The sequence below is a fragment of the Micrasema longulum genome, unplaced genomic scaffold (genome assembly GCF_059751315.1).
Source record: "Micrasema longulum isolate JH-2025_06_02 unplaced genomic scaffold, ASM5975131v1 h1tg001253l, whole genome shotgun sequence".
Lineage (NCBI taxonomy): Eukaryota > Metazoa > Arthropoda > Insecta > Trichoptera > Brachycentridae > Micrasema > Micrasema longulum.
This window is the reverse complement of record NW_028278440.1, coordinates 1-27211: the sequence shown is the minus strand read 5'-3', so window position 1 is coordinate 27211 and position 27211 is coordinate 1. Positions and strand designations below refer to the sequence as shown.

At 33.6% G+C, this 27211-nt stretch overlaps 1 protein-coding gene across 1 annotated transcript; it reads right to left on the bottom strand.

Moving 5' to 3' along the window:
* Positions 1 to 907: 907 nt before the first annotated feature.
* Positions 908 to 27205, bottom strand: LOC148276250 (jumonji, AT rich interactive domain protein 2-like). Its single transcript, XM_088234523.1, has 17 exons — positions 27147 to 27205; positions 25901 to 26002; positions 25757 to 25819; positions 25547 to 25609; positions 25337 to 25399; positions 25124 to 25189; positions 21754 to 21858; positions 18348 to 19214; positions 12424 to 12663; positions 11079 to 11277; positions 10779 to 10990; positions 9376 to 9522; positions 6661 to 6824; positions 3711 to 4008; positions 3003 to 3173; positions 2157 to 2255; positions 908 to 1110 (listed from the first exon to the last, which is right to left on the bottom strand). The coding sequence occupies exons 2-17, from the start codon at positions 25976 to 25978 to the stop codon at positions 910 to 912; spliced, it is 3036 nt and encodes a 1011-aa protein (XP_088090649.1). The 5' UTR covers positions 25979 to 26002; positions 27147 to 27205; the 3' UTR covers positions 908 to 909.
* Positions 27206 to 27211: the final 6 nt, after the last annotated feature.

Sequence of the window (27211 nt, the reverse complement as noted above, 5' to 3'; positions counted from 1 at the left end):
TAATATAATCACAAATATATATATATTATACAATATAATAATACATAAAATAACTCTATAATCTCACATGTTACAGTTATCAAAGTTTATTAAAAGGCAAAAACTAATAATAATATTACAATAGCACATAAATATATCATATAGTAATCTCACTCATGGACCGTGAAATTATTTCTACGGACTCAGGTACATTTGGCAGTTCATTATGCAAGTGCAAGTGCACAGGCAATAACATACAAGTAAAATGAAAAACTTATTTCTAACAAGGTCAGTCAATCATTTGTAGCGGAATATTCCATTATTTTTGGCAGTTCAACCAACAATGACAAGTTTAACAAACATATTAAAATTAAATTAATACTATGAATAATTATATCAACAAATCCCATGGCCCATTAAGCACCGTAAAAACCCACATTGCACGACGGTATCACACCAAATGCCGTGTGGATCTGGACGATACATAGAAATGGGTCCACGGCAAGAGCACATTTCAGGCCTGAAATAATTCCTAAAAACTATTTTGTATTCTGTCTGTATGTAATAAACTATATATTGTTCACTTGACACCGGGTCTCATACTGACAAATAAATTGATGAAATTCACGAAACATGTGATATTATCTTATATTATGTTTATTAAATCAAACATCTTCAAACTGAAAAAAAAAAATTAATTCTACTAACTAGACTTTTTTAAAACCCCTCGAAAAAAAAATTATCCATTCTGAGGTAATTCTTTCCACGTGAAAAAGACAGTAATAAAGTTTTTTTGAGTATTTAAAAAAAAAAATTCAAGTTTTTTTTATAACTTATTTAAACATTTTTTTTTTATTATTATTTTTTTTTTATATTTTTTTTTATATATTTTTTTTATCTTACAAACTATATTAATAAAAAAAAACAGTTTTATTTTCTGGACATTTTACCTACGACTATACTATACAATTTATTTAACTCATCAATAGAATAGTACACTATGTATTTGTAGGCCGTTAGGTTTCCAGGGTCTTTTTGCAATTTAGGATGGCTATTCCTGCTTTTTTCGGGTGACAGGAGTTGATAGGCATGGAGGGGGCAATAGAAGACTTGGTCTTCTATGTTTGTAACCTGTAAAACCATAACCTTTTACTCCATACAGCCAATCCTTGTATTATTGAGTGTGGTAAAATTATGCAAAAGCAAGTTATTTTTCAATAAAGATATTTTTACATAGCAATAAAGGATTTTTAAATATACAGTAAAACCCCTGTTTTACGTTTTTCAAGGATGCAGCGAAGAAAAGTGTTAAAACTGAGGAAAACGTTAAAGTGAGGAAATGGAAAACTGCAGAAAAATTGTAAAACGGTCATAATTGGGAATTATTCATTTTTACCTATGATTTAATTAAAAATATTTTGAATTTTTTGAATCAATACTACAATGTGTTTTATTTAATTGAATTAAACAAAACATGTTTAAATAATTTTACACAGGTACTTAACTTTAAAAACACGAAAATAAAAATTTGAATTTGCATAATATGCATACAATGATTTTTTCCCTAAATATTGGGAAATTTAATTTATATGGTATCACTTTTTTTAGTATGGCACCACAGAATTTCATTTGTCATTTTTTGCGGCAAAACTGTTTCGCACTTTTATGACAACTGTTTAAACAATCTTTTTTCCAAATTATGTTTATCACTTCAAATAATATTACTTTTTCGGAATTTTTAAACTTACTGCATCATAATTTATTGATTGTAAAGACTTTATTCTTCCTAAACATGGGTCAAACGCATGTCACAATTTAGTAAAATGTCAAAATTAGACACTTAAACAGAATGGTCAATTACACTGAACCTACTTTGAATTTAGTTTAAGACAATTTACACATTTTTTTATTTACCTTGATTTTATTCTCCATTTTGGGCAAATGCGGCAGCGTGAAATTTTTGAAACGTAAAACCGGGGTTATTAAAAACGCTAATTGGGGGAATATTTGAATGAAAATGTGTGGAAGAAAAATGGGACCTAAACATTTCGGCGTAAAAATCGGGAAAACGTAAAATCGAAGAACATAAAAATGAGATTTTACTGTACTTTATTTTTCTAAAGAAGTTTTATGATTTGAACCCATAAATTGTTAAAATACATAAAGTTTATTCATACCATTGACAAAAATAGATGTTTCCGACATATTTCACATTCCTTTTCAGACTGTGGACACCGGATCGCTTTCTTCGTGATTCTCTTCTTTGCCTTTTCGATCTATAAATTTAATATGTACATTAACTTAGAATTTAAATTAGGTATTACCAATATTTAAAATCTCTCAGACTAAAATTCCAAGAAAAAAAAGATAATTAATAAATAATGACGATGACCACCATCGTGAATAATTTTGGTGCTTTATATGCATATATAGAAATCAATACTAAAGTCTATTCAAGTCTTTAATTTAAATAAACAGTATAAAATGAAAACAATAAACCATTCTTATGTTAGCAAAATTGTATGTTTACTCGGTTCACCGAGGGCACCATCACATTAACGTAAGCTTATTAAACATTCTAACACACTGTACTGTACATTGGTTGTCATATCAACCTCGTCATTTAACACATGCTTTGGTGCAACTCATAGTATGATAGCATAATCCATCAATTATATTGATCATACCATGATTTAGATAAACGATTATTATCTATATATGATTATTATGAATAAAAATAGTTTATTTATTTGAAATAAAACTCATTGTAAATTGACCACACAAGAGTTTAATACATTAAAACACGACTAGTTTTGGGTAATCAGTATGACCCATCCTCAGATGTAAATATAAACTGTTGTTTATGTCTGAGGATGGGTAATACTGATTACCCGAAACTAGTCGTGTTTGAATGTATTAAACTCTTGTGTGGTCAATTTACAAAGTGTTTTATTTTAAATAAATTCAAAATGTTTTTCCACAAAGTAAATGCTAAAACAATAAATCATATAAAAATTGTTTACTTTCAGTCCTATTTTCTTGAAGAAATAGGCGCGACTTGTTTCTTCTTGAACGATTTTTTCTAAAATCGGTTGAACCAGTTTCATTAAGGCAACGGCACGAGAGTTTGTACTGACTGATATTATAAGTTTATCAAAACTAAACATAGCGGGTTCACAGCATGCCAGCATTGTCTGAAACAAAGTAAAAAAAAAAAAAAAAAAACATATGTCAAGAACATAAATAATATATGTATGTAATTTATCTGATGAAGGAAACAGCGAGAATCATATTATGGGTCAAGTCAGGAAAAGGAAACACAATGTAGAATATAATATTTTGTCTAAAACTGATTTTTAACCATTAGAAAAATGGCTGTATTTTAGCAGATTTTCAGGAAATGTAGATAAAATATTGGAAATTTATTGCAACAGAGAGGAAAACATTCCTGAGAAGTATAGGCATTTACAGGGCTTGTGACCTGTCATTGGGTTTTAAGAATTCACTTTGCACACTGTTTAACATTCACCATTCTGACTGTGTTTAAACATCTACATTTCCACAATATGTTTGAACATGCTCAAAACATTGTTATGTATTTTTTTTTTTTGCAATTTTGTGATTGGTAATTAAATTAGATTTTTTAAAATTTACTGTCTTGAATTTCAAATCTACAAATATTTATTGTAGACAAATTTTCCACATCATGAATAAAATAGTTAAGAAATTACTTTGAATCTGGAGGGTGCGATTTGGAGCCACGAATTTGGCGCAAAGAATACGCTCTCCGACACGCTGTATCCGGTACAGATGCTGCTGGTATAGGCGCCTGGATACACTACCACATACTCGCCGGGGTTCTGGACTGTGCGGCACACGGGAACACCATGGGCCATGAGCTCACTCGGCGGAATCATCACCTTATCTGCCAGTAGCCAGAGTTCTTTGTCGTGTTTCCGGTAAAACTCCGGAGCGATGTCCTCAAACGCACTACGCATTTGCTTGTTAAAAAGCTCTGTGACGCTATACCTGATAATAAAAACAAAAAACACTTAAGAGCTTGATAACTCAAATGAAAAATTGAAAATCTGCATTAAATCGAGATACACCACAAAAGTTCTTTACAACTCTTAACGACTGTTGTAAAAAAATACCTCTGCAAACGGTGCTGTAATGTCGCATTACTTTAAGCAAAAGATAAGATATTGGGGGTACTGGAAAGTTTTTAATTTTTTGTAATGAATGCAGGACGAGCCAGTTGAAACTTGTTCGTCGTACACACGCCCATTGTGATTATCTTTACAGCAGTGTTGGGAACGTTACTGTTCATATTTTTTACCCTTACTTAAAAAATGGCGGAATATTTTCCATTTAAATATTTTTTACGCTGTTTAGTGCTTTACGAATTTCATAAAAAAAATCTGCTTTTATTGCAGCAAAAAAAACATTTATGGAGACAAGGTAAGTGTCCACACTTGTCAGCAATGTGTCTGGAAGATGAACCTTGATCTGGTAGGTAGACCCGTCAAGCTGGATGATAAAGTGGATGACACAAGAAATCAAGTCTGGTCAACAGTACAGGACCACATGAAAACAAATGGTTTATAGGTACCACGCAGTCTTATTAGAGAAATATTATATAAAATTATGTATAATATGTTTTCAATTTAATAAAAATAATAAATGGTACAGGTTAACACTTGTACAGCACTCAAGATTAAGGTTTCCGCAGAACCTTTTCTCAAACGCATAATTCACTACGTACGAGTAGTTAAACCCGGGGGAAACTTTACTTTACTGTTGATGTGTATTATGACTGAATCAACTGAATCGTTTAAATCAAACATAATGAAAGAGCGGCTAAATACAGCAAATGGAGGGGGAGTTGTGCTCCAACATGAGAGGAAATTGGAAAACTGAAAATACCTTCGGAAAATATTATCAAAGAGAGTTGCTAATGCGGATGATGCCGTGCTTCTTGCTAGCAGCAAAGAAGACCTTCAATTCTTGGTAACAAAAGTCTACGATGTATGCAAGAAAAGCGATTTGCTTATGAATGTTGATAAATCCAAAGTGATGGTTTTTGAAAGGGATGAAAATATAACTAAATGTGAGATCAGCGTGAACGGAGATATTCTGAATCAGGTAGAAGAAATTGTGTACCTGGTAAGTATGTTTACTAGGGACGGAAAGGCCGAGAAAGATATTGAAAGGAGGGCGAGTGCCGGGAACAGGGTGAACGGTGGACTAAAATCTACTTTGGCAAACAAATGTTTATCGCAGGAGGCTAAACTAGCAGTTCACAACGGAGTTCTAGTTCCAACTCTAATGTATGGGAGCGAAGTATGGAATTGGAAAAATAATGAAGAAAGTAGGTTGAATGCTGTCGAAATGCGATCCCTCAGGCGAATATCTGGTGAAACGATGTATGATAGGTGCACAAATGTCGAGATCCGTGAAGTGTGTAAGGCTGAGACATGCATTATTGACAGAATCAAGAAAGGGGTGCTGCGTTGGTTTGGACATGTAGAGCGAATGGACAGCGAAAGAACGGCTAAAAGGATCTACGATGCAAATGTTGATGGATGCAGAAAACGAGGAAGACCGAGAAAGACATGGCACGATCAAGTCCATCAAATACTTGAAGATGGACATGTCAAAGGTAGGAATAATCGGCGTGCGTGCATGCGAAGCGAGGTCTGTATGCCAAGATAGAATGTTATGGCGTTCTATCCTCTCTGCCTACCCCTAGTTGTTGTCGAGTTGCTAAATCACATAGTCTGGAAAGATTCCTCTCTAGGAAGCCTGTTTTAAGCAGTTAATATCAAATAAAGGTGTCACCCGGTCAACAGGAGATAACAGACAGACCGGATAACAGACAGATCTCTCATAATATGGACTCCAGAAATCAATGCAGAACACATAATATTGGGGTTTTACCTAACATTAAATCTCTTATTACGTTTCTATTGATTTCTGGAGTCCAGGTAAGACCAACCTGGTGCATTATGAACTTTATGAAAAAACAAAATCCGTGAATGACCGGGATCAAATTGGCAGAAACGGACAGACCGACCATAGATTAAGACATTGACCCAGGAATAGATGATAAAAAACCACAGGCAACGGGATTGAAAATGAACGCTTCTCTCTCATAATAGAAACAAAGAGTTTTAATGGTAGGTAAAACTCTGATATTTTGGCTTGTGGCAGATTTGTACAGTGTGCAAAATAACATAAGAGACTTTCAATTACAATAAAATGACAACTAACAAGTAACCATAAGTGCATACTCAATTCAATGATTTCTTAGCTCGACAAGGGAGATTAATACATTAATATCGAGGATTTTGTTGTGACATATCGATCATCATTTGTTGCCGAAAAAAGTCACGGCCAGCACCATGCTCGACATTTGACAATTGTAATATTTCAGCGACAAATATCGAGTGTGTTCATGGGGGCACCTTTATGAATTTGTATTACTGGATCCAGCGTAACAGAAGTAAATTTAAAATTAAATTGATGCCTCAAATCTTAAAAACATTATTTTCCTAGTCATAAAGGACACTATGAAAGAAAAAAATACTTAACTAAACCATAAATACTTCTGTTTCCCTTACTAAGCCACTGTGAACACATATTGCAGTAGCGTAAAATTCAGACAGGGGTCGTACTAACCATATCTTGGGAGCTCCCTTGTGCAAGTACTCTATCCAAGGCAGACCGTGGGGATCTTGGGACCAGCAGGATGAAGAGAAGCGCATACCGAAGTGCAGCGCTGGATCTGTCACACACATCGGTCCCAAGGCTCGAAGTACTGACGCCGGGTTGTTAGCCAGCACCTGAGAAACAAACACTCACTTAGTCATCTTTCGGTGCAGCGTTGAGACCATGAATGCAATAAGAAAATGAAGTGATTCCAAACAGTCAACAATGCTATTTATTTTAACAGACGGGTATGATGAGAAAAAACCAAGGAAAAAATGAGTTCAGAATTTTAAAAATAAAATCTTTAAACGTGACATTATCATTAGTGCTTTCTTTTTGTGTGGTCTTCCGATGTGGATTTGCCAATCATATTAAAGCTCAGTTGTCTGGTGACTGGTGACCGGTGACCGGTGACTGTTATTTTGCATCATGCATCGTGTGTAGTTTTCTATTAAAAATAAAAGTTTTTCTAATATCGTCATGATCATAGAACAATAAGTGCATGTGATTTTTGTCAACTTTACACGAGGGCATTTAAATGTTTTTATTTGTGACTATGTCATAACTCGATAAGTACTATATTATACTTAGGTAAGTTTTAAATTATTGTAGAATTATTCAATTCAAACATACTCAAAAAATTATTAATTATTAAATTATTTATCTGTGTTTATTTTTATACAAAACTATACTGTGTAATGTGACACATTGCGTTATGCCTAGCCGATATCCCCACCAGCCTTGTAAATAAGAGAAATGAAAGAAAAACTAAAATAATTACGGAGATTTATTACTCACTGCCCGTGCGGGGCCAGGTTTAGGAGACAGAAGGCGTGCCGGTGTGGGGCGACGTAACGTCTGATGCCGCGAGCTCCCCGTCCGTGCAAATGTCAATGCTACTCGCAACCGACCGCAAGCCATCCGCAATTGGAAGTGAACTAGACGCCCAAACCTACTTACAAAAGAGTCGATACGGAATACAGGGTGCCCCAACGGTCATGGTATGCGTCAAGTACAATAGGTTGAGTGGTTAATGATAAGTGTGCCTAGTGCAGGTGCCCTATGCATCTTCCGGTCACACGAGCCATTCCGTGTAGTGACGCCGCGCCCCATGAATATTGCAATCCTGCAAGTAACTCCATAGGTTGAGAGCTGAATGGTATACACTGTGGCAGAGCCACCTCTAGTAATCACCGCTTCCAGCAGCCCGATCAAGGTATCATCTCTCTGTATGTCCCGGAGGTCCATATAATGAGTAAAACCTACCAATTCACTCCCTTCTTCGCTGTGCAAAACTGTTGCCGAAGCAAAATTGTGTTCTTGTAAATTTATCTCTCTATATTGTCATCGCAACAAATTGCGATGCGAGGGGATACGTCCACATCGTGTAGTCTATCTATACAAGATTTGCCACGTAGATGTGTCCTGTTATCGTCGCACTGTTTGTGAATTAGTCTCTGACACCGTCATACTATGTATCGCTACTTGCACTCGAACTACCTTCTACTACCTTCTGTAATGAGAAATTCCAGTATTTTCTAATTATTTTTTATACATTAGCGTTCTATTTGGATTCGCACACGTGGAAAATGTAGAAGATAAATACTTTAAAAACGATGCACTGCTAGATATTGAAATTGTCAATTTCACTATATCGACAGCGAGTGATAGCGATACAGATTCCTTAACATCGGGTTCAGAAAGTGATAGTGACTGTAATATGTCCTGTGTAACTCTAATCCACTGTGATCATAGTTATTTTTGAGACCAGCAGCCTCATTATGCAGTCATAGCCGCAGCCAGCAGCCTCATTGGTTGGGAGGATTAATTTTTTTCTGGACTTTACTCGTAGTGCTGGTAATGGATCGGCACGTAGGTGTCGAGTCCCCACTCTATTCCAGCAGTGATCGCATTCTCGCGCCGTTAAATATCATTTATGCCGTAAAAATTCATTTATTCACTTTATTGATTAAGGTTTTTGTTTAATTTTCCTGTTCCCTTCCCACTTACATAACTTTAACAATACCTTTAAGACTGGTATCAATTTTTTATTTTTTTAACAGATAATATTTCTTATGTGTTTTATATGTATTTATTTTGAACTTTCGTACACTGAGGAAGTTCAGTGTTTTTTTATATTTATTTGTTGATAGACAATCAAACTAATCCAATAAATTTTTTAAAATTTTTATTTCGTATTACCAGCGCTACAATTTTTTTGAGTTTCATATTTTTTAAATAACTCCACGTGTGACATCAGAGGTTCTCTTCCACTTATTCTCAATCAGGTCAGCCCATTGGTCCATTCACAGCAAGCAAACCGGATATCTTCCATAACTCTCTTATCATTGGTAGATTCATATGAACCAGTGACGTCATTCAAAGTAGTCAGTTTTTATTTAAAAAAAATTGTTTTTTTGTACATTTTCGGGAAACTTTGCTGCCCAATTTTTACCGCGCGCAAGAAATGAAAGTATAGGTATGTATCCGATTTTCTGTAGGGCTTAAGTTCCTCATTTGTAAATAACGTTAATTTATTTATGTGGGAAAATAAAATCTCTAATTTGGCAACAGTTCATCTGGCAATCGCTGCGCTGCGGGTCTGCGGGACTTATTTCGTGGCGCTTACTCTAAACAGCAAATGCTGCGGCACAAATACGATGAATTAAAACAGTCTAGTTTTACCTTCAGATTCCAGGAGTGGTGGGAGGCATCCCCTTTATGTGTTTTACTGGGGAAGCCACACCCTGGGCTCGAACACTCCACAGATCCATTATAGACACAAACATGGCTGTCGCCTTTAGTCACGTATTGCCAATATGCTCTTTCCACCTATGTAATATAAAATAAAACATATTCATAAATTCTATTTTAATTGCATGTTGCTAGCAACTTATTTCAAATACAAAATAATGGTAAAATATGGCAGTGTAGGCTATACAAAAGTAAATTTGAAAAACATGGATCAAAAATATTTTACAAATCTTCCTTTATTAAAAGTGGTTTAGGATTAGTATGGAATGCTTTCAGGCTCTCTAGGAGATGTGAAGCTACTAGTCATTTCTTGACACAGCTGGTTTTCTTATCTTATCATTTACTAAGTCTGGACAGTTATGGAAAGTGTCTCCATTGTTGTGATTGTAGACATAAATCGTTAAATAAATACCTGAAAATCTTCCACTACATAAAGAATTTATATTTTTGAAAAAACTGTATATTGTGACATAAAAATATTGATTTTTCCAAAAGCTTTTTTAACTTAAAAAAAAAACTTTCAATCAAGAGAATTCGTCTTTAGAAACATGTTATTATCATTATTCATCATCCATCCATTTCCTATTTAATTAAAAATTTAAATAAGAAATTATATACAATATGAATATTGAACACACTCGGGAACTTATAATCACGATATTTGCAATCATCATTATTTCATTCAGCCATTATGCTGGTTTAATGTTTTGTAAAACAAAAACACGAACTACAAATAATAAAACGGTCACCGAAACCTTGAAAAAAATGGCACCTTATATCAGTTTTTTTAACAACTTTTTTCAATATGACGTTTTTGTTCAAATGAAAACTAAGACTAACAAAAAGCTTTCTTCATTTGCGTGGCACATGCATAGGCGCGCGGGCCGTAGCATCATTATTATGACATAATTTTAGTTTTTTTGACACTTCAAATGGATTCCACAAATTTTTAAGCGTAAAACTGGGGTAACGAAAAATGTAAAAAATGTTGATAGGGGAGAATAATTGTATGAGAATGTATGAAGACAAATGGGTCCTGAACATTTCAGTGTAAAAAGCGGGAAAACGTAAAAATGAGGTTTTACTGTGATGTGTTTTAGTTAGCAATTTATAAAAATGACATCTTAATGTTTCTACAAATCAACTAACATACTTGTTCGAATAAAGCTAGAACTGTGCGTTTAGGTTAGATAAACTAAGTTTAAAAAAATAAAATAAAAAGGGTCCATGTTCCTCTTGTCCATTACTGTCATTTATGAAAATTATGGGTATTTTACTGCGCCATTTGATAAAATTACATAATTTAGCATCCCCTAATATAGAATAAGAATTACCTCTTGAACTTCATATCCTTCGGCACAAAACATGCCATTTACATATTCTGCCAATCTGTGAAAGGCACCGAGTGTTATGGATTTGCCTATTATGATGCAATCATCCATATCATCCGTCAGATCATCCAAGGACTGATCCGAGTCCAGATCCGGGTATTTTGTCTTTAGCTCCCATTTTTTGTCCATATTTGACAACAGCACTTCCCTCTCATCTGCATTTAAAAGAACATTACACATTTTGAAGGCTGTACATTTGATATAAGACCTGTAGCAATTTCATTTTGGAAAAGGCAAACCTACCATTTCCCAATGCGCGGTATGGAAGTATATACTTCCAATATATCTTTTGAAGTTTCATCGGTATTTGGGGTGAATTTGTTACAATTCCCATTTTCTTAGCAACTTTTATCCACATCCTCTGGCTGGTGATCTCTTCCAATCCACCCATAGTATCAACGGTGGAAAGTAATTTCCTAAGGTCAACTTCTATACCATTGAGCTAAAATAATTCATAATTAAGTGTTGTTGATCGGTAGAGCCTGAGCTGAGCGAAAGACAGTAAAATTAAGCATATTTGATGGTTATTAACAATAAAATTTGGCTATGGTTACCAACTGTACGTACCTACAATATTTATGTCTGACATTTATTTAACTCAATATTGACTTATTTTTGAAATTCGGGTATTGGTTTTGCATTTAACTATTATATCCAGTATAAAGTAGATACAGATATCTATCTCAACAGAGACAAAGGAATTATTAAGGAAGATAATAATATCAATGGCAGCGAGTAAAAACAACTTTTAAGAACAGCCGGTTTAAAGTGTGGATGTTACACAGTGTAAAGTGATCATCCAAACCAGACAATCACAGATTATAAGCCCTGTAAATTACAAGACGTATTCCTTTCCCCCATAATTTCTTAATCTCTGCTCAAATGGCCGGCAAATCCTAAAATCCAAAATCTGACAATCTAGATAGGGTTAAAAATCTACAAAAAAAACTATGAAATCAGTTTATTTAGTAATTTGGTTTACTTTTGGTGCTCTCTGGTTCACCATTATGTTAAAAAGCAGCAAAGAAAGCAAAGTATTTGCTGCATGTCTTCGAGAATCTAGACTAAGTAATATTTTTTCTGGGAAAAAGTTTTGGAAGTACAGATTTTTATAGAATTGAAGACATGAGTTGATAAAGGTGTTATGTAACAAAAACAAAAAGCAGAGATATCTGGGGTTCAAGTATTAAACACCTGTACAATTATTGATAAAATAACAATATCATTTGCTCTCAAACTCATTTTTTTGTTACTTTTTGATGGGTGTAGTTGGCTTTATGTGGAAGGGCTCTGTACATAAAATTTTCATTAATGTAAAAAAAACACATTTTTAAAAATTTGTGCAACACCTTCATCCATTCACGTCTTCAATTATCATAGTAATTTTAATACAATAACTGGATTTCATTTTAGAGGAAATTGATCAATATAAAAGAATAATAATATTCATGTATTTTGGGATATATATTTATACATTGTTAATAACATTGGAGAACCGTTGTGCGACTATGTTCCAGAGGTATGTCTCGTCTCTGTAAAATTATAAATATCTTACAAAATAGTAGTCAGTTAATAGTTACTCAAGTACCTTCGGCACTAGTTTTGGTGTTTTAGGATCCACAGTAGGTAATAGACTCCTGATGGCAGTCGTAAAGCGTGAGGAAGGACCCCACCTTTTAAAGAGGCGGTTCACATATTGCACCAGTGGTGTGAACCGCAATGTATCCGATAGTGTGCATTCTCCTTTAAAAGTAGCCGGAGGCAGAATCCGACAAACTCCGAAGCCCACAGCATTCGGAAATATCTCTCTGATATACTTCAACGAGTTCTGATAGTTAAAAAAAAACTTATTTATTAATAATGAAGATGAAATCATATTTGAATAATATTATTACAATATAATTAATAATTTAATACAATAACAATAAATAATTTTGAGAAGGTCACAATATATTTAGGGAACCAGTCAACTAATGAAACTAACAAATTCAACTGCTCCAAGGAAGGCATTTTATAGAAGAGCACATTCAATGATCATTTCCACATCCACCCTCAATGGTGCATAGAGAACGGTATTAGTACACCAACCGCAGCGTATCTCTACCATTTTTTGTTACATAAAGGTAAGATGATCAGTCCAGGGACTGTGAATATTCCAGTGCCCAAGCACTTTTTAAAATAAATATTTCATGTCAACAATGGCAGGCAGGCAAACATGTCGACCATAAGACCAATTAGACCATGAGACGGACATTTGATGATAAAACATTCTAATATTAAATGTGCTTTCCTGCAAAATAAACTTACTATTGTCTTCCTTGGAGATGTTGAAATGATGACTTCAAGGGTAGGCTTTAAATATACCACAATTTTAGTAGCAACCGAGAGACACAATTATAAATTGAATCTAAATATTCTATAAAATGCACTGGTTCACAGGAATAAGCTCATGGTATGACATCGCACGGCATACGCATTATTAAAAAAGTCTGTCTTTCTCGCACTCAGACGCTCTTATGAGACTTCTTAAGGAATCAAGAACTTTCACTTACAAACTCGAATGTTTTAAACTAAGGTTGTAAAATACACTCCTTTATTAGATGAAATGATAAGGAACATTTCTATTCAACGAATTTTACATTAGTAAGTTATATTAAGAAAAAAGAGCCTACATAACAAATTCAGAATGCAAATTGTAACAATACTATTGATAGTTATTAACCAAGAAAACAGAAGTGTAAAATAAAGATAATAGACAGATTAAGAAAAAAAAAAAAAATTAAAAAGTGTTTTCACAATGTGTATTGTTGAACAAGAAAAAATTTGCATGTAAAATGGATTGTTTTCAATGCAAAAAAACGTCTGACAAATGCAATTCAAAAATTAAGTGTGATCTTTGCAGCAGTGAGCTGTGTGATTTGTGCTCCAAATTGTCGACTACTGCACTTAAATGTTTCCTGCTGAAAAATCGTACTCTGAAGTTCCTTTGCCCAGAATGTCGGGAGGGTATTCAATAAATACCCATTTTAAAACAAGAAATCCATGACTTACAAAATGAAGTTGCAAAGCTGAAACAAAATCCTATTCAATTTGAAGATGTTACTGCAGAAGTGGAGCAGCGACAGAAGAGAAAGAAAAACATCATTTTTGGTGCAGCGGAGTCCAAATCACCCGAAATCCAAGCCAAAATAAACCATGACAAGGAAGAAGTGAATAAGGTCATAAAAATTATCTGCCCCAGACCAATAAACATAGGAAACTCTACTGTAATACGTCTTGGAAAAATTACAGTCTGAAGAAGACGCATTATTCTTCATCATTATCATCATTTCATTTCCACACCTAATGGTGCATAGGGCACTGGATTGGTACACCAATCGCAGCATGTCTCGATCAATTTTGTTACGTGAAGGTAAGGCTTCAGGTACCGATCCATGGACTATGAAATATTCTAGTGTGAAACCACCCTTTTAAATAAATATTTAAAAGGGGGGTTTCTTACATGGGACGCATTCTTAGTGCTAAAAAACAAAAATTAAATTAAATCAAATATTTCTATAAATAGTGACCTGACACCGATCCAACGGTAGTACCTAAAAAAATTGAGAGAAGAATTGAATAAACGAAACTGCAATGGCGAAGACCTAACCATTAGGTGCATCCATAACTGTCCACGAATTGTGCAACCTCAAAAAAACTTAAAATAAATACTCTTATCGACCTACCCATCATGTATACGAACATCACTTCACATAAGGATCCTGACTTAACCAGAACGTACCTGACACGATAATCAATATAGATGGGTATACAGTATTCCGCAGAGATAGTCATGGCAGAAAGGGAGGTGGCATTGTTATCTACATAGCACACACCTACAGCAATATACCTGTTCATGTGAAACCCAACCTCTCTTATTGTTATAAGAGAGGCCCAGCAGAAGCTTTGCGGTTAGATGTTCAGCTCAGCTACCTTAACTTCTTAATTGCAGGTGTATATAGACCACCATCACCCAGTCTCCTCAAAGGGGAGGAAACGCTGTTTACGAACATTAAAAATGCATCTGAATTGCCAACTGTTCATATATTTGGAGATTTTAACTTCCCTCGCCTAAAATGGCCCCTTTAATCCCTCGGTAATATGCGAATCGCAGAAAACCTATTCCTAGATATGTTCGCTAATAGCAACTTGCAGCAATTGGTAAATAAACCAAAACGTTACAATTGGTAAATAAATAAACCAAACGAACGATACACCGTCTATACTAGATTTAATCCTATCTAACGAAGAAAATCTGCTTACAAATATAGAATACCTACAGTGCATAGGCAAAAGTGATCATGTAACCATGGTTACAACCCTACAAGCATTCATCTGTACCGAAAATAAAGTATCTAAATGTGAAAGAAAAAATTACTATAAATCCAACTACGAAAATATAAATAAACTGTTGTCACAAGGATCTAATCATCTTTATGACACTGACATTGATGAAAACTGGAAATTGTTCAAAAACTACATTCACTCGGTCCTTGACGACAACACTCCCATTTCAAGAAGAGGTAGTAGAAGCAATAAACCTTGGGTAAGTGCTGATATTTTCAAATTGATACACGGGGAAAGGAAAATTTTGGGATAAATATTTTTAAAAAGCAGAACACACACAGATTACCTATCTTACTGGCACACAAGTAATGTAACAACAGCAAGAATAAGAGTCCCGAATATGTTTTGAAAAAAACCTAGTTAATAGTGGAAACAAATCTTTCTACAGCTCAAAAACAACCATGACGCTATATTTAATAAACTCAGCTGGCACAACCATATCAAATGATGATGCTTAATAAATAATGACCCGTTTAATTCATCATTACCTAGCATTTTCTTCATGTGTGGGAAATGCACGAGAGAATTGATCTGCAGATGTGATATCAACAAATCCAATTTAGCTTCAAATGACTTTACAGAGCTTATGATTTCAGCTATGTTTTTGTCTTTCCCCTGCAACTCTAAATTTAAAGAATTTGAATTTTTCCATGATGTCTTTGAGATATCTATCATACAGGGTTACAATTATTTAAGAATAGTGTGCTGAAAACTTAAGAATAAAACTCCCGTTGATCCCCTTTTCTCTTACATCACTTCACATTACATACATTCATATTGTTATTTTTAATCAAATTTCTCTACTGAAATTTGTATTACTGCTAAAATCGCTTTAATGGAATTTTATCCACTACCTTTGGTTTAAAATCTTTTCCTAATATTGCTTTTTCAAATTTTAAAGATTACTTGCTATACCTGTTATTCTATTCTTTCTTTTTTCTATGCTGCATTGACATGTTTTTATACTTTTAAACTACTTTTAATTACTTATACTGTATATGTATATAAAATCAATATATTGCTGCTCTTACTATAATGTGTCATTAATTTTGAAGGTGTTTTTTAAATTGACTTAAATTTAATGTCTTATATTTCATTTAAAGATTCTTCACATCGTTTCTTTGAATCCCATAAAATATGTATGTGTATATTTTATGTTTTTCTTTTTTTTTTTAATGTTTTTTTTTTTACATCTGAGCATGTTTTTCATTCATTATTTTAATTATTACCTTTTAATTACTTTTACCATTTTTTTTTCTTCCTTTTTAATATTATTTTCATTTGTAAATACTAAGTACAAACTTTTAAATTACTTTTCTTACTTTAATTTTAATTTTTAAACAACTTCAATTTATGTTTTTTTTCCTTCTCTTTTTTGTACTTTCATTGATAACCTTACATATAATTATTATATAATATGGAAGCTTCACTGGTTCATTAGAGTCAAGTCTAACTGTGTAAAATATAAAACTACAGTCGAACTCGGTTATAACGATCACAGAAATAGCGAGATCTCAGATGTAACGAGGAAACATCAGTTGACATTTTAATTCATGGTTTTCTCCATACAATTATTCACTGTTATAACGAGCTACTACTCAGACATACCAAACAAAAATATTGTCAAAAATTATACAAAAAATCTTGTCAGTTAAAAACATCATTCTCGAAATAAGAATCTAGTAATAAAATCGTAACGGTCGGCTAACGTAAAGGATAAATACCGCCGGGGCGTTGGAATCGGATTATGTTTATGATAGCTATGTAAGTGTCTAAGCACCTAATTGGATTTTTCGCTGACAATATTGAAAAATGAACACACATGATTTTTTTAAAAATCCAAGCTTTGTGAACATAGTAAGTGCCGGTTCGGCACATTGTTACAATTTACAGCTGCTTTTGTAGTTTATGAATGATATGCTTGTTTCAGGAGTTTTTACGGGGTTTTTAAGATTTTTTAATATATTAGGCTTATTTCAATGCACCACAAACATTACAAGTGGGTGATATCAAATGAGTTCTAGACCAGATCAGTTAAAACCTAACCCCTGTAAAAATATTCTGCATGAATTATATGTACACATATGTATTTACTTGTTTACTTAGTGACAATGTGCAATAGCGATTGTATAAAAAAAAAACCTTTCTCTGGTATAACGAGTAACGCTTATAACGAGCAAATTCAAGTGGTCCCATCTTCCTCGTAATAACAAAGTTCGACTTTATGTAACTGTACTGTATGTTTCCTGAATAAAAGAAAATAGAATAAAATAAATTAATAAAAATTGTGTAGATTTGAAAACTGTAAAACAACAAAAAGACCTCGGAATAACAGGTTATTTAAAATGGGAATGTCACATATTAAACACAACAAAAAATCCAATTCAATTATGTGCTTTATAAAAAAAGCCTTCTCATATATAACACCGAATATGCTACTAAACATATACAAAACACATATCAGACCTACTCTCGAATACGGGTTTCAGATATGGAATCCCTTTTTTGTTAAGGATATCAACTTGTTGGAAATAGTCCAAAGACGAGCTACAAAGTTGTCACCGAGCCTAAAACGGCTTCTATGTGTGGTACTCTCAGTCTCACAACACTGCAGGAACGGCGAGAAAGGGGTGACCCGATAGACATACAAGATACTTGACAGTCACTATAGCTGCCCAAATTTGGATCCCATGTTCGAGCTTAAACAAGATGCTCGTCTTTGAGGCCACAGTCTCAGGCTGGAGAAAACAAGATTCAATCTAAATCCACAGAAGCAATTCCTAAGCAATAGGGTTGTTGATGGTTGGAATAAAGCTGCCACAAGAGCTGATCTCAATGTGTAGTCTCAATGGGTTCAAAAATGGACTAGATTTGTTTAAGAAAAGTAAAAGTAAGTGCACCAACAACTAACTTTCGTTTAAATAGATTGAAGCATATCAGCTTTAAGCTGCTCGCTTAAAATTAATAATAATAACAAACAAGAAATAGGATGACAGTTAATCAATTTAGTGAACTTGAAATCTCCATAGGAAAATCGAAAATGATTGGTATAATATGTACCCAAAAATGTTAAGTTTTACATTTTTATCATAGTATTAAAATTTTGGTTACTAATTTAAATTTTACCTTAAACTCTTTATCAGATGGCCTGAATGTAGGAATCTCAAAAGGCATTGTATTAGGAATTTCTTGCAATCCTTTTAAATGTTGATTTAAAAGCGTGGTGTTACCGACAGAGAGCTGCAACTGGCTGGTTCCACTAATCCACCCCCACGCTTCAGTATCAGACGGGTATAGAGACTGGACCTCTATTCCAAACCCCGTTCTGTGGCTGGTACCAGCATTAATCTCAATTTCGCCGCTTGAACTAGCCACCGCTTCTAAGCCGTGGCTCGTACCAGCTTGTATCTCAAATCCCCGGCTCGTACTGGGCATTGGATCCTGAGTATGGCTGGTACTGGGCATAGGATCTTGAGTCTGGTTGGCACGAGCCGTAATCTCAATTACGCGGCTCGTGCTGGGCACCGCCTCCACTCTGTGGCTGGTATTGGCCGCCATTATACGGCTTTCGACTAATTTGGCCCTCATGATTATCTTTTCACTGGTGTCGGGCGATGTGGAGATATTGACCCCGACGCCCTCTATAATATGCCGTGTTCCTTGCACGGGAATATAAAATAGATGTCCGGTGCTTTTAACTTCGGGTAATTTCTTTTTACCTTTTAAGTTAAAGTCATATACCTGTTGTTCAGAATGCAAGGACATTGCTACCATTGGCTTCTCCAAGTTAATGGCTTCAGCCTCATAAGAAAGGGATTCTACTGGCGGTGTGCACATCATTGCTAAAGGTTCTTCGTCCGAGGCGCTGTAATTTAAATCGGCTACTGAATCCTTCTCAAAAGTGCTCCTATCGGCACTACTTTTCAGAGGTTCGTCATCTGATGAATCATATGCAGTTTTTTTTTTATATGAATAATGAGTTTCATCCTGTTCCTGAAAGAAAGAAAGATGGATGAGTGATTCCTTTTATCATTGATTATTGAAAATTTAGCTTGGAAATAAATTAATGTCACAGTACATCTTCCCACCAACTTCCAGACCGTGTATGTACCTTTGCTAACTTTGAGCAGGACACTTTGCGTATGTACCTATCAGTGCGAACGGTGATTTTATTTACAGGTAAGCTATAAAAAAATATAACCTACATAGTACATAATATAAGTAATACGAGGGTAAGGTGAAAAGTTCTCGGCGTGACATTGAAGGACTGCAATTTACAGTTAAAAAAATATTTTATTTTTCTACATAATCTCCCTTGACTTCAACAGTCCAGCGTTTTTCCAAAATCAGTATTCCTTCTCGGAAGTGAGAGTCTAGAAGGCTGTGAAAATATTCATCTACGGCCCTCTCAACTTCTTCATTGGACGCGAAGCGCTTCCCAGAAATAAATTTCTTCAAGTTTGGGAACAGATAGAAGTCTGAAGGTGCCAAATCAGGAGAATAGGGGGGACAGTCTAACAAATCGTATCCCAAATCCCGCAGTTTTCCCATCGCCGATTCACCCTTGTGTGCAGGTGCGTTGTCCTGGTGAAAGATGATTTTTTTTTTCTTCAAGCCAGGCCTCTTCTCGCGAATTTTGGCATCCAGCTGGTCAAGAAGGTTGGAGTAATATTCGCCTGTAATTGTTCTGCCTTTTTTAAGGTAATCAATTAACAGGATCCCTTTCGCATCCCAAAACACGATGGCCATGACCTTTCCGGCAGATGCGATCGACTTCGTTTTCTTTGGCGCTGAACTACCGGCTTCCACCCACTGCTTGGACTGCTGTTTCGTTTTTGGGGTGTAGTGGTGGATCCATGTCTCATCCATGGTGACAAATCGCCGCACAAAATCGGTTGGATCCTTATTAAATCAGTCCAAACATTGCTGCAAAAGTCGTTTGCGAATGTGCTTTTGATTTGAGTTCGGCATTCAGCAAATGCGGCACCCATCTCGCGCAGAGCTTTCACATCCTTAATTCTTTGTGCAAGATGTTTCGTACCCTTTCTTCCGATATCCCTACAGCCTCAGCTATCTCACTCACTTTCTCTCGCCTATCGTCCAACACGATATCATGCACCATTTCGATGGTTTCCGATGTGGTGGCGGTTTTTGGCAGTCCTCCACGTGGGTCATCTTCGAGGGATGTGCGACCACGTTTAAATTCAGCTGCCCACTTTTTAACGGTTGACATGGAAGGAGCAGAGTCCCCGTAAACTTTTGTCAACTTCGGATGTATTTCTTTAGGGGTTAAATCCATCCAAAACGAAGAATTTTATGAGCGCACGATATTCAAGTTTATCCATTTTAACAAAAAACACGCAAGATGTCCCACTGCAAAAATTTGTGTAATCAAACTACTTAAAAAACAGTTGTGAAACTTGTCATACAAACTAATGGCACGTGCACCCAGGCAGGCAACATAAATTTTTGCTGATTGCAACGCTATCTCTGTGTCAGGCCGAGAACTTTTCACCTTACCCATGTACATATTATAGATTGATATTTTTTCTGTGGTTCTGTGTGATATATTGTATATGTATATAAAGTGTTAAATAAATAATAATATAACAATCAATAAATCTATCATATCAACACAAAAGATGAAACTTTGTGATAAATGATATTATGTAGCTATATTATCCACTAATTTAATACATAACTTAGTATAAAAGAATCAAAAGTATTTTTTTGTAAATCTGAATATTCATATCAATTTTTTTTAAACTAAGTTATATTCATAAACAATACATACAGAATAACAACAAATAACAAGACCAATTACGGGTTTCACATAGGAACAAAAATATAAAACAACAATACGTACAGATCACTGGGTGTGAAGGGAAGTGGGATGGGAATATAGGGAAAGAAGAAAAGAAGGAAGAAGAAAGAGTAAATGAATATAAAATAATGAAGAAAAAACTTTTCGATTTTGAGTGTTAGCTTTTAAGTTGTTTTGTTGCAAAAAAACTTAAAGGATTATCAAAGTTTATTTTGTTTTTGTTATAATTATTAAATTAACATACTCAAAAAATTGTTGATTATTGAATTGTTTATCGATGTTTATTATTATAAAAAAAAACATACAACAAAATAAAAAGTGTATTTGGAATTAAACATTTGCGAGACGCGTTAGGAATTTTTTAAATACGTTAATTTCTAATTTTTCTAAGACTGCTTTTGTTCGAATTAAATGATTTTTATGAAGTAATTTTGTCGGCCTCGTGGTGTAGTGGTTAGCGCGTTTGCCTACCATGCAAGAGGTCTCAGGTTCGATTCCCGACATGGTTGTCATGAAATATTTATTTAAAAGGGTGTTTTTACACTAGAATATTTCATGTACTGGTACCTAAAGCGTAAGACTGATCCTCTTACCTTCATGTAGCAAAATGATCAAGATACCATTAGGTGCGTAAAGGGAATGATGATGATGATGAATTTTGTAAAGCACAATCTTAATGATTATTGTTGATTTGAGATATTTCCTTACTGTGAGCATGGCTGTGGTACTCGAGGATGGTTTAGTTGAATGCGAGCGTAGTCGTGGGATCTGTTGTGGGAACAGCTTCTTATCTGAAGCAATTTTTTCACCAACCTAGAAAAATAAACATATAAGCATTTTTAAGTACTAATAACGTAAATAATAAAATTGTAATTAAAAAAAAACAAAAGACTTTCTTTATTTTCTGGATATGAATTCTCTAAACTCTATGTATTTTCTTGATAATACGCTATTTTCATTCAGTACTCGTTTTCTTTTTTTAACATTCAAGATTTCCATACATGTCATCAATTCAATATAATGTTATGCATATACAGTAAAACATCATTTTTACAATCATCAATTTTACATTTTCCCGATTTTAACGCCGAAATGTTTAGTTCCCATTTTTTTCCATACATTTTCATTAAAATATTCCCCCAATTAAAGTTTATGTTTACCCAGGTTTTACGTTGAAAATTTTTCAAAACGCATTTGATCTGTCAATAGACGCCGAGCCGCGCACCATCGCTTTTGCCCAAAATGGTGAATAAAATCAAGGTAAATAAAAAAATGTGCAAATTGTTGTCTCAAACTAAATTCAAAGTAGGTTCAGTGTAATTGACCGTTTTGTTTAAGTGTCCAATTTTGACATTTTACTATAGTCCTTAAAATGTAACATGATTAGAATGACAGTCGTCAGAAAACGTCAAAGGAGTTATTTATATTGACACATGAAAAACCATTTGTATCTAGCGTGTTAATTTTCTTTTTTATACGATGCTTGAAACATAAATCAACATTGATATATAAAATCAGCTTTAAAACTAAAAGAAAACTAAAATATACCTAATTATTAACAACGTTCTTACAAGGTTACATCATTTTGCAAAAACGTTAGAGATGGGACAAATTGATCAATGTAAATTGATCGAATAAAAAAATAATTCATTTGATGTTGTTCATGAAAAAAGTATAAATGCCTCATTTTTGGTGAATAATTGTGTTAAACACCCTATAATAGGCTTGTTTTGCATTTTTTATATCAATTTTCGGAAACGGAGTTTCATGATAGCATGAAATAACTGATAAAATCGATTTGATCGGTGATCAGTAATTTCCCATCACTGATGAAATTAGTTTGACAGCTGTCATTCTAATCAAGCTATATTTTAAGGACTATAAATTGTGACATGCGGTTGACGCATGTTTAGGAAGAATAAATCCTTTACATCAATAAATTATGCTGCAGAAAGTTTAAAAATTTGGCAATAGAAACATCCTTTGAAGTTATAAACATAATTTGGAAAGAAGATTGTTTAAACAGTTATCAAACAAGTGTGAAACAGTTTTGCCGCGATGTTAATGACAGATGAAATTCTGTGGTGCCATACTAAAAAAAGTGATACCATATAAATTAAATTTCCCAATATTTAGGGATTAAATCATTGTATGCATATTATGCAAATTCAAATTTTTATTTCGTGTTTTTAAAGTCAAGTACCCATGTAAAATGATTTAATCATGTTTTGTTTAATTCAATTTAAAAAAATACACTGTAGTATTGATTGAAAAAATACAAAATATTTGTAATGAAATCGTAAGTAAATATTTTAATTCCAAATTACGACAGTTTTCAATATTTTCTGCAATAGTATAGTCAATTACAATAATAATATTTTTATGTAATTTCTTTTTTTCACTTAAGTGTTTTCCTCGGTTTTTTTTGTTGCTCTCTAGAAAAACATATAACAGGGGTTTTACAGTATACATTCAAAACTACTTCATGTTACCACTTTATGCCCCAAAAATAAAATTCAACAATGAGTGTTAAGACTGCCAAACACTGACTGAAAAAACATTAAAAACTCATTGTACATGAAAGCCTAAAAATATTCTAAATCAATAGAAAAAATATGTTCTAGATAAAATTTTCTAATATTACATGAGGTGTAAATTGAATGTTCATATTCAATTCTAATGATTTTTATAAAGTAATTTTGTAAATAACATTTTACTACTTACCAATCTATCTACATACCGAAAAGTCAAACAACTTTGGCTTAAGAGGCATTTCTCTGTGGTAGGTCCAAGGATTTTGAGTCATTTTCTAAATTCAAATCTGGTTTGAGTAATTGGTTTGCTCTAACGAGAATGGATTACTACGATAGTATTACGAGACTTATGTCCTCAGATGCGATGTGCGGTATGTGGTGGGCAAGCTATGACAATATGCAATCGTAATTGCATTTAAATAAAACCTTTTTCAGGTATAACGAGGAATTCTTATAAAGAGCAAATTCTTTCAGTTCCATCTTTCATGTACCAATAAGTAAAACATTGTATGTTAAAAATGCTTTTTTTCGTAGGACTTTTTCAGTGTACAATACAAAATTTAAAGATATATATTACACAAACATCACTGTCAGATTTAAAATTTACACTAAAAATGCATTATGTAACTTAGTAGACATTATAATAATAAATATGTACATCTCCTTTTCCCTCCTTATCCTCTCTTCAAGCATTCTTGTCCTAAATTCCACCCAATTTACAATGACTTACTGTTAAAACTTGCTGCTACTTAAAAAAATATTTTTAAAATCTTTGATTATTAAAAATTATTTACGAATACATGAAAATAACATTTTTATATGTATAAACTTATATGTATTTATTTATTATGTAATATATTTTCTTTACTAACTTTGTATACTTTGTGGCAATCTGTTATTAGTTCTGAGTTTATACACTATATCCGTTTTTATTAACATGTTACAACAGAGACGAAGAACATTTTAAAGAAGGTAATGTAGAATTCTAGGCATCTACAGGGCTTATGACCTGTTATTTTTAATCAACTCAGACTCAAAATATTGTTGATAAATCCACCTGGTCCATTAAGTATAGAAATAGAAAAAATATCATTTTCAGGCGTTGCCTAGTATGTAGGTGAAATAATTCAATTAGATGAATATCACCCGCATAAATAAAGGTTTCAGCTCTTTAACTTCACAAACATCAACAGATGAAAGAATTGAAGGAATATAGATGTTCAAATATGGGCAGAATGGTGAATGTTACAGTGTGTAAAGTGGCCACTTAAACCAGCAATTGACAGGTCATAAGCCCTGTAGATGCCTAGAATTCTATATTACTTTCTCTAAAATGTTCTTCATCTCTGTTGTAACATGTTAATATAAGCGGCTCTCTAGGGAGTTGAATCCAGTCCTTGTCTACAAAAATTTGGACAAAATATTGTTGCTATATCCATTTGTTTACTATAAATATGTATGTAGAGCTGTTGATTTCCCAAATAAAATAAATAACCAAGTTTGACTGTATGTAATTGTTTTTTATATAAATAATTCAATCTTGCCTGAGATCGGTATCGCAACAACGGCGGTTGTGTATCCATATATGAGGTGGATGCCACTGGTTTATTCTGAAATGATAAAATATATTTTAGAACTTTTAATTTTATGATTACATATTAGTTTATATTACTGCCTGTGTAAATATTGTTGCTATATCCGTTTGTTCACTATAAATATGTATGTAATTGTTTTTTATATAAATAATTCAATCTTGCCTGAGATTGGTATCGCAACGGTGGTTGTGTATCCATATATGAGGTGGATGCCACTGGTTTATTCTGAAATGATAAAATATATTTTAGAACTTTTAATTTTATGATTACATATTAGTTTATATTACTGCCTGTGTAAATATTGTTGCTATATCCGTTTGTTCACTATAAATATGTATGTAATTGTTTTTTATATAAATAATTCAATCTTGCCTGAGATTGGTATCGCAACGGTGGTTGTGTATCCATATATGAGGTGGATGCCACTGGTTTATTCTGAAATGATAAAATATATTTTAGAACTTTTAATTTTATGATTACATATTAGTTTATATTACTGCCTGTGTAAATATTGTTGCTATATCCGTTTGTTCACTATAAATATGTATGTAATTGTTTTTTATATAAATAATTCAATCTTGCCTGAGATTGGTATCGCAACGGTGGTTGTGTATCCATATATGAGGTGGATGCCACTGGTTTATTCTGAAATGATAAAATATATTTTAGAACTTTTAATTTTATGATTACATATTAGTTTATATTACTGCCTGTGTATATACTAACCGAAATATTTTTCGATTTAAAAAACCGGTGCACATACGTCTCAATTGTCTTGGCAGTGGGAGTCAGCGGTTTAGGCATCTTAATGGCAACATCTGTTTCATCCTAAACAAATGCGAACAAATGAGGAAATATTACAACACCTTGTCTGCTTAAAACTAGATTAGTGGAGAGGAGAAACTAAACATATACAAAATGTAAATCATCATTTTCTTTTCTCTCATATCTCAATTATTGGTTACAACGATGGCAAGATGATCAGTCTTTTACTTCAGGTGCCAGTGCCAGTCCAGGGACTACAGAATACTACGATGTGTATTTACACATCTTTGACTTTTTTCAATAAATAGTTTATATTATCCTTGTTGGTAATCATGATTTTCACAAAAACGAAACGTGAAGAGACTGGAAACTCTCGGTCTCACAACGCTGCAGGAACGGCGATAAAGGGGTGACCTGATAGAGACATACAAGATATAGCTGCCCAAATTTGGATCCCATGTTTAAGCTAAAACAAGATGCTTGTCTTCGAGGCCACAGTCTCAGGTTGGAGAATACGAGATTCAATCTAAATCCACGGAAACACTTACTGCGAAATAGCATTGTTGATGGTTGGAATAAGCTCCCACAAGAGCTGATCTCAATGTGTAGTCCCAATGGGTTCAAAAATGGATTAGATTTGTTTCAGAAAAGTTTGAGTGCGCCAACAGCTAACTTTCATTAAAATAGATTGCATATCATTTCAGCTTTAAGCTGCTTGCTTAAAACTAATGCAATAATAATATTTAAATTATCTTCAATACTAATAATTGAACTGCAGATCTTGTAGGTGGTAGGCAAATACACTAACAGCTACACCACAAGGTGGACAAATAAAAATAATTTTAATTTGTTTTAATTCTGCAAGTGTGTATATATTTTTGTATGTACTAGAGATTACCGGCGTTTCGGTTATTAAAAAGAAGTAGCAGTAATTCAATTGTTTCGTATTATACGGCTGTTAGAATGGCTGACGTCACTTCTCGGGCCACCCTGTAAAATATTTATTATGCTATGTTATCTGCCCCTTTTCTCGATTTATTAACACGAGTGAGAGAAGACAAACTAGTGATTGGTTGTAAACATACTACGGTTTTTATTGAAGATCATTATTAAAATATGCCTTTATAAAATGGGCAAGTTTTCCCAGTGTGTGAAGCCCGTGCAAAATATGTTAAATGTATATATGCTAGGTGTAGTCAAATCTTACCACTATGTCAATAGATTTTCGCTTAAGATCCCTTGTAATCGTTCTTGATGATTTGCCAATTGGCT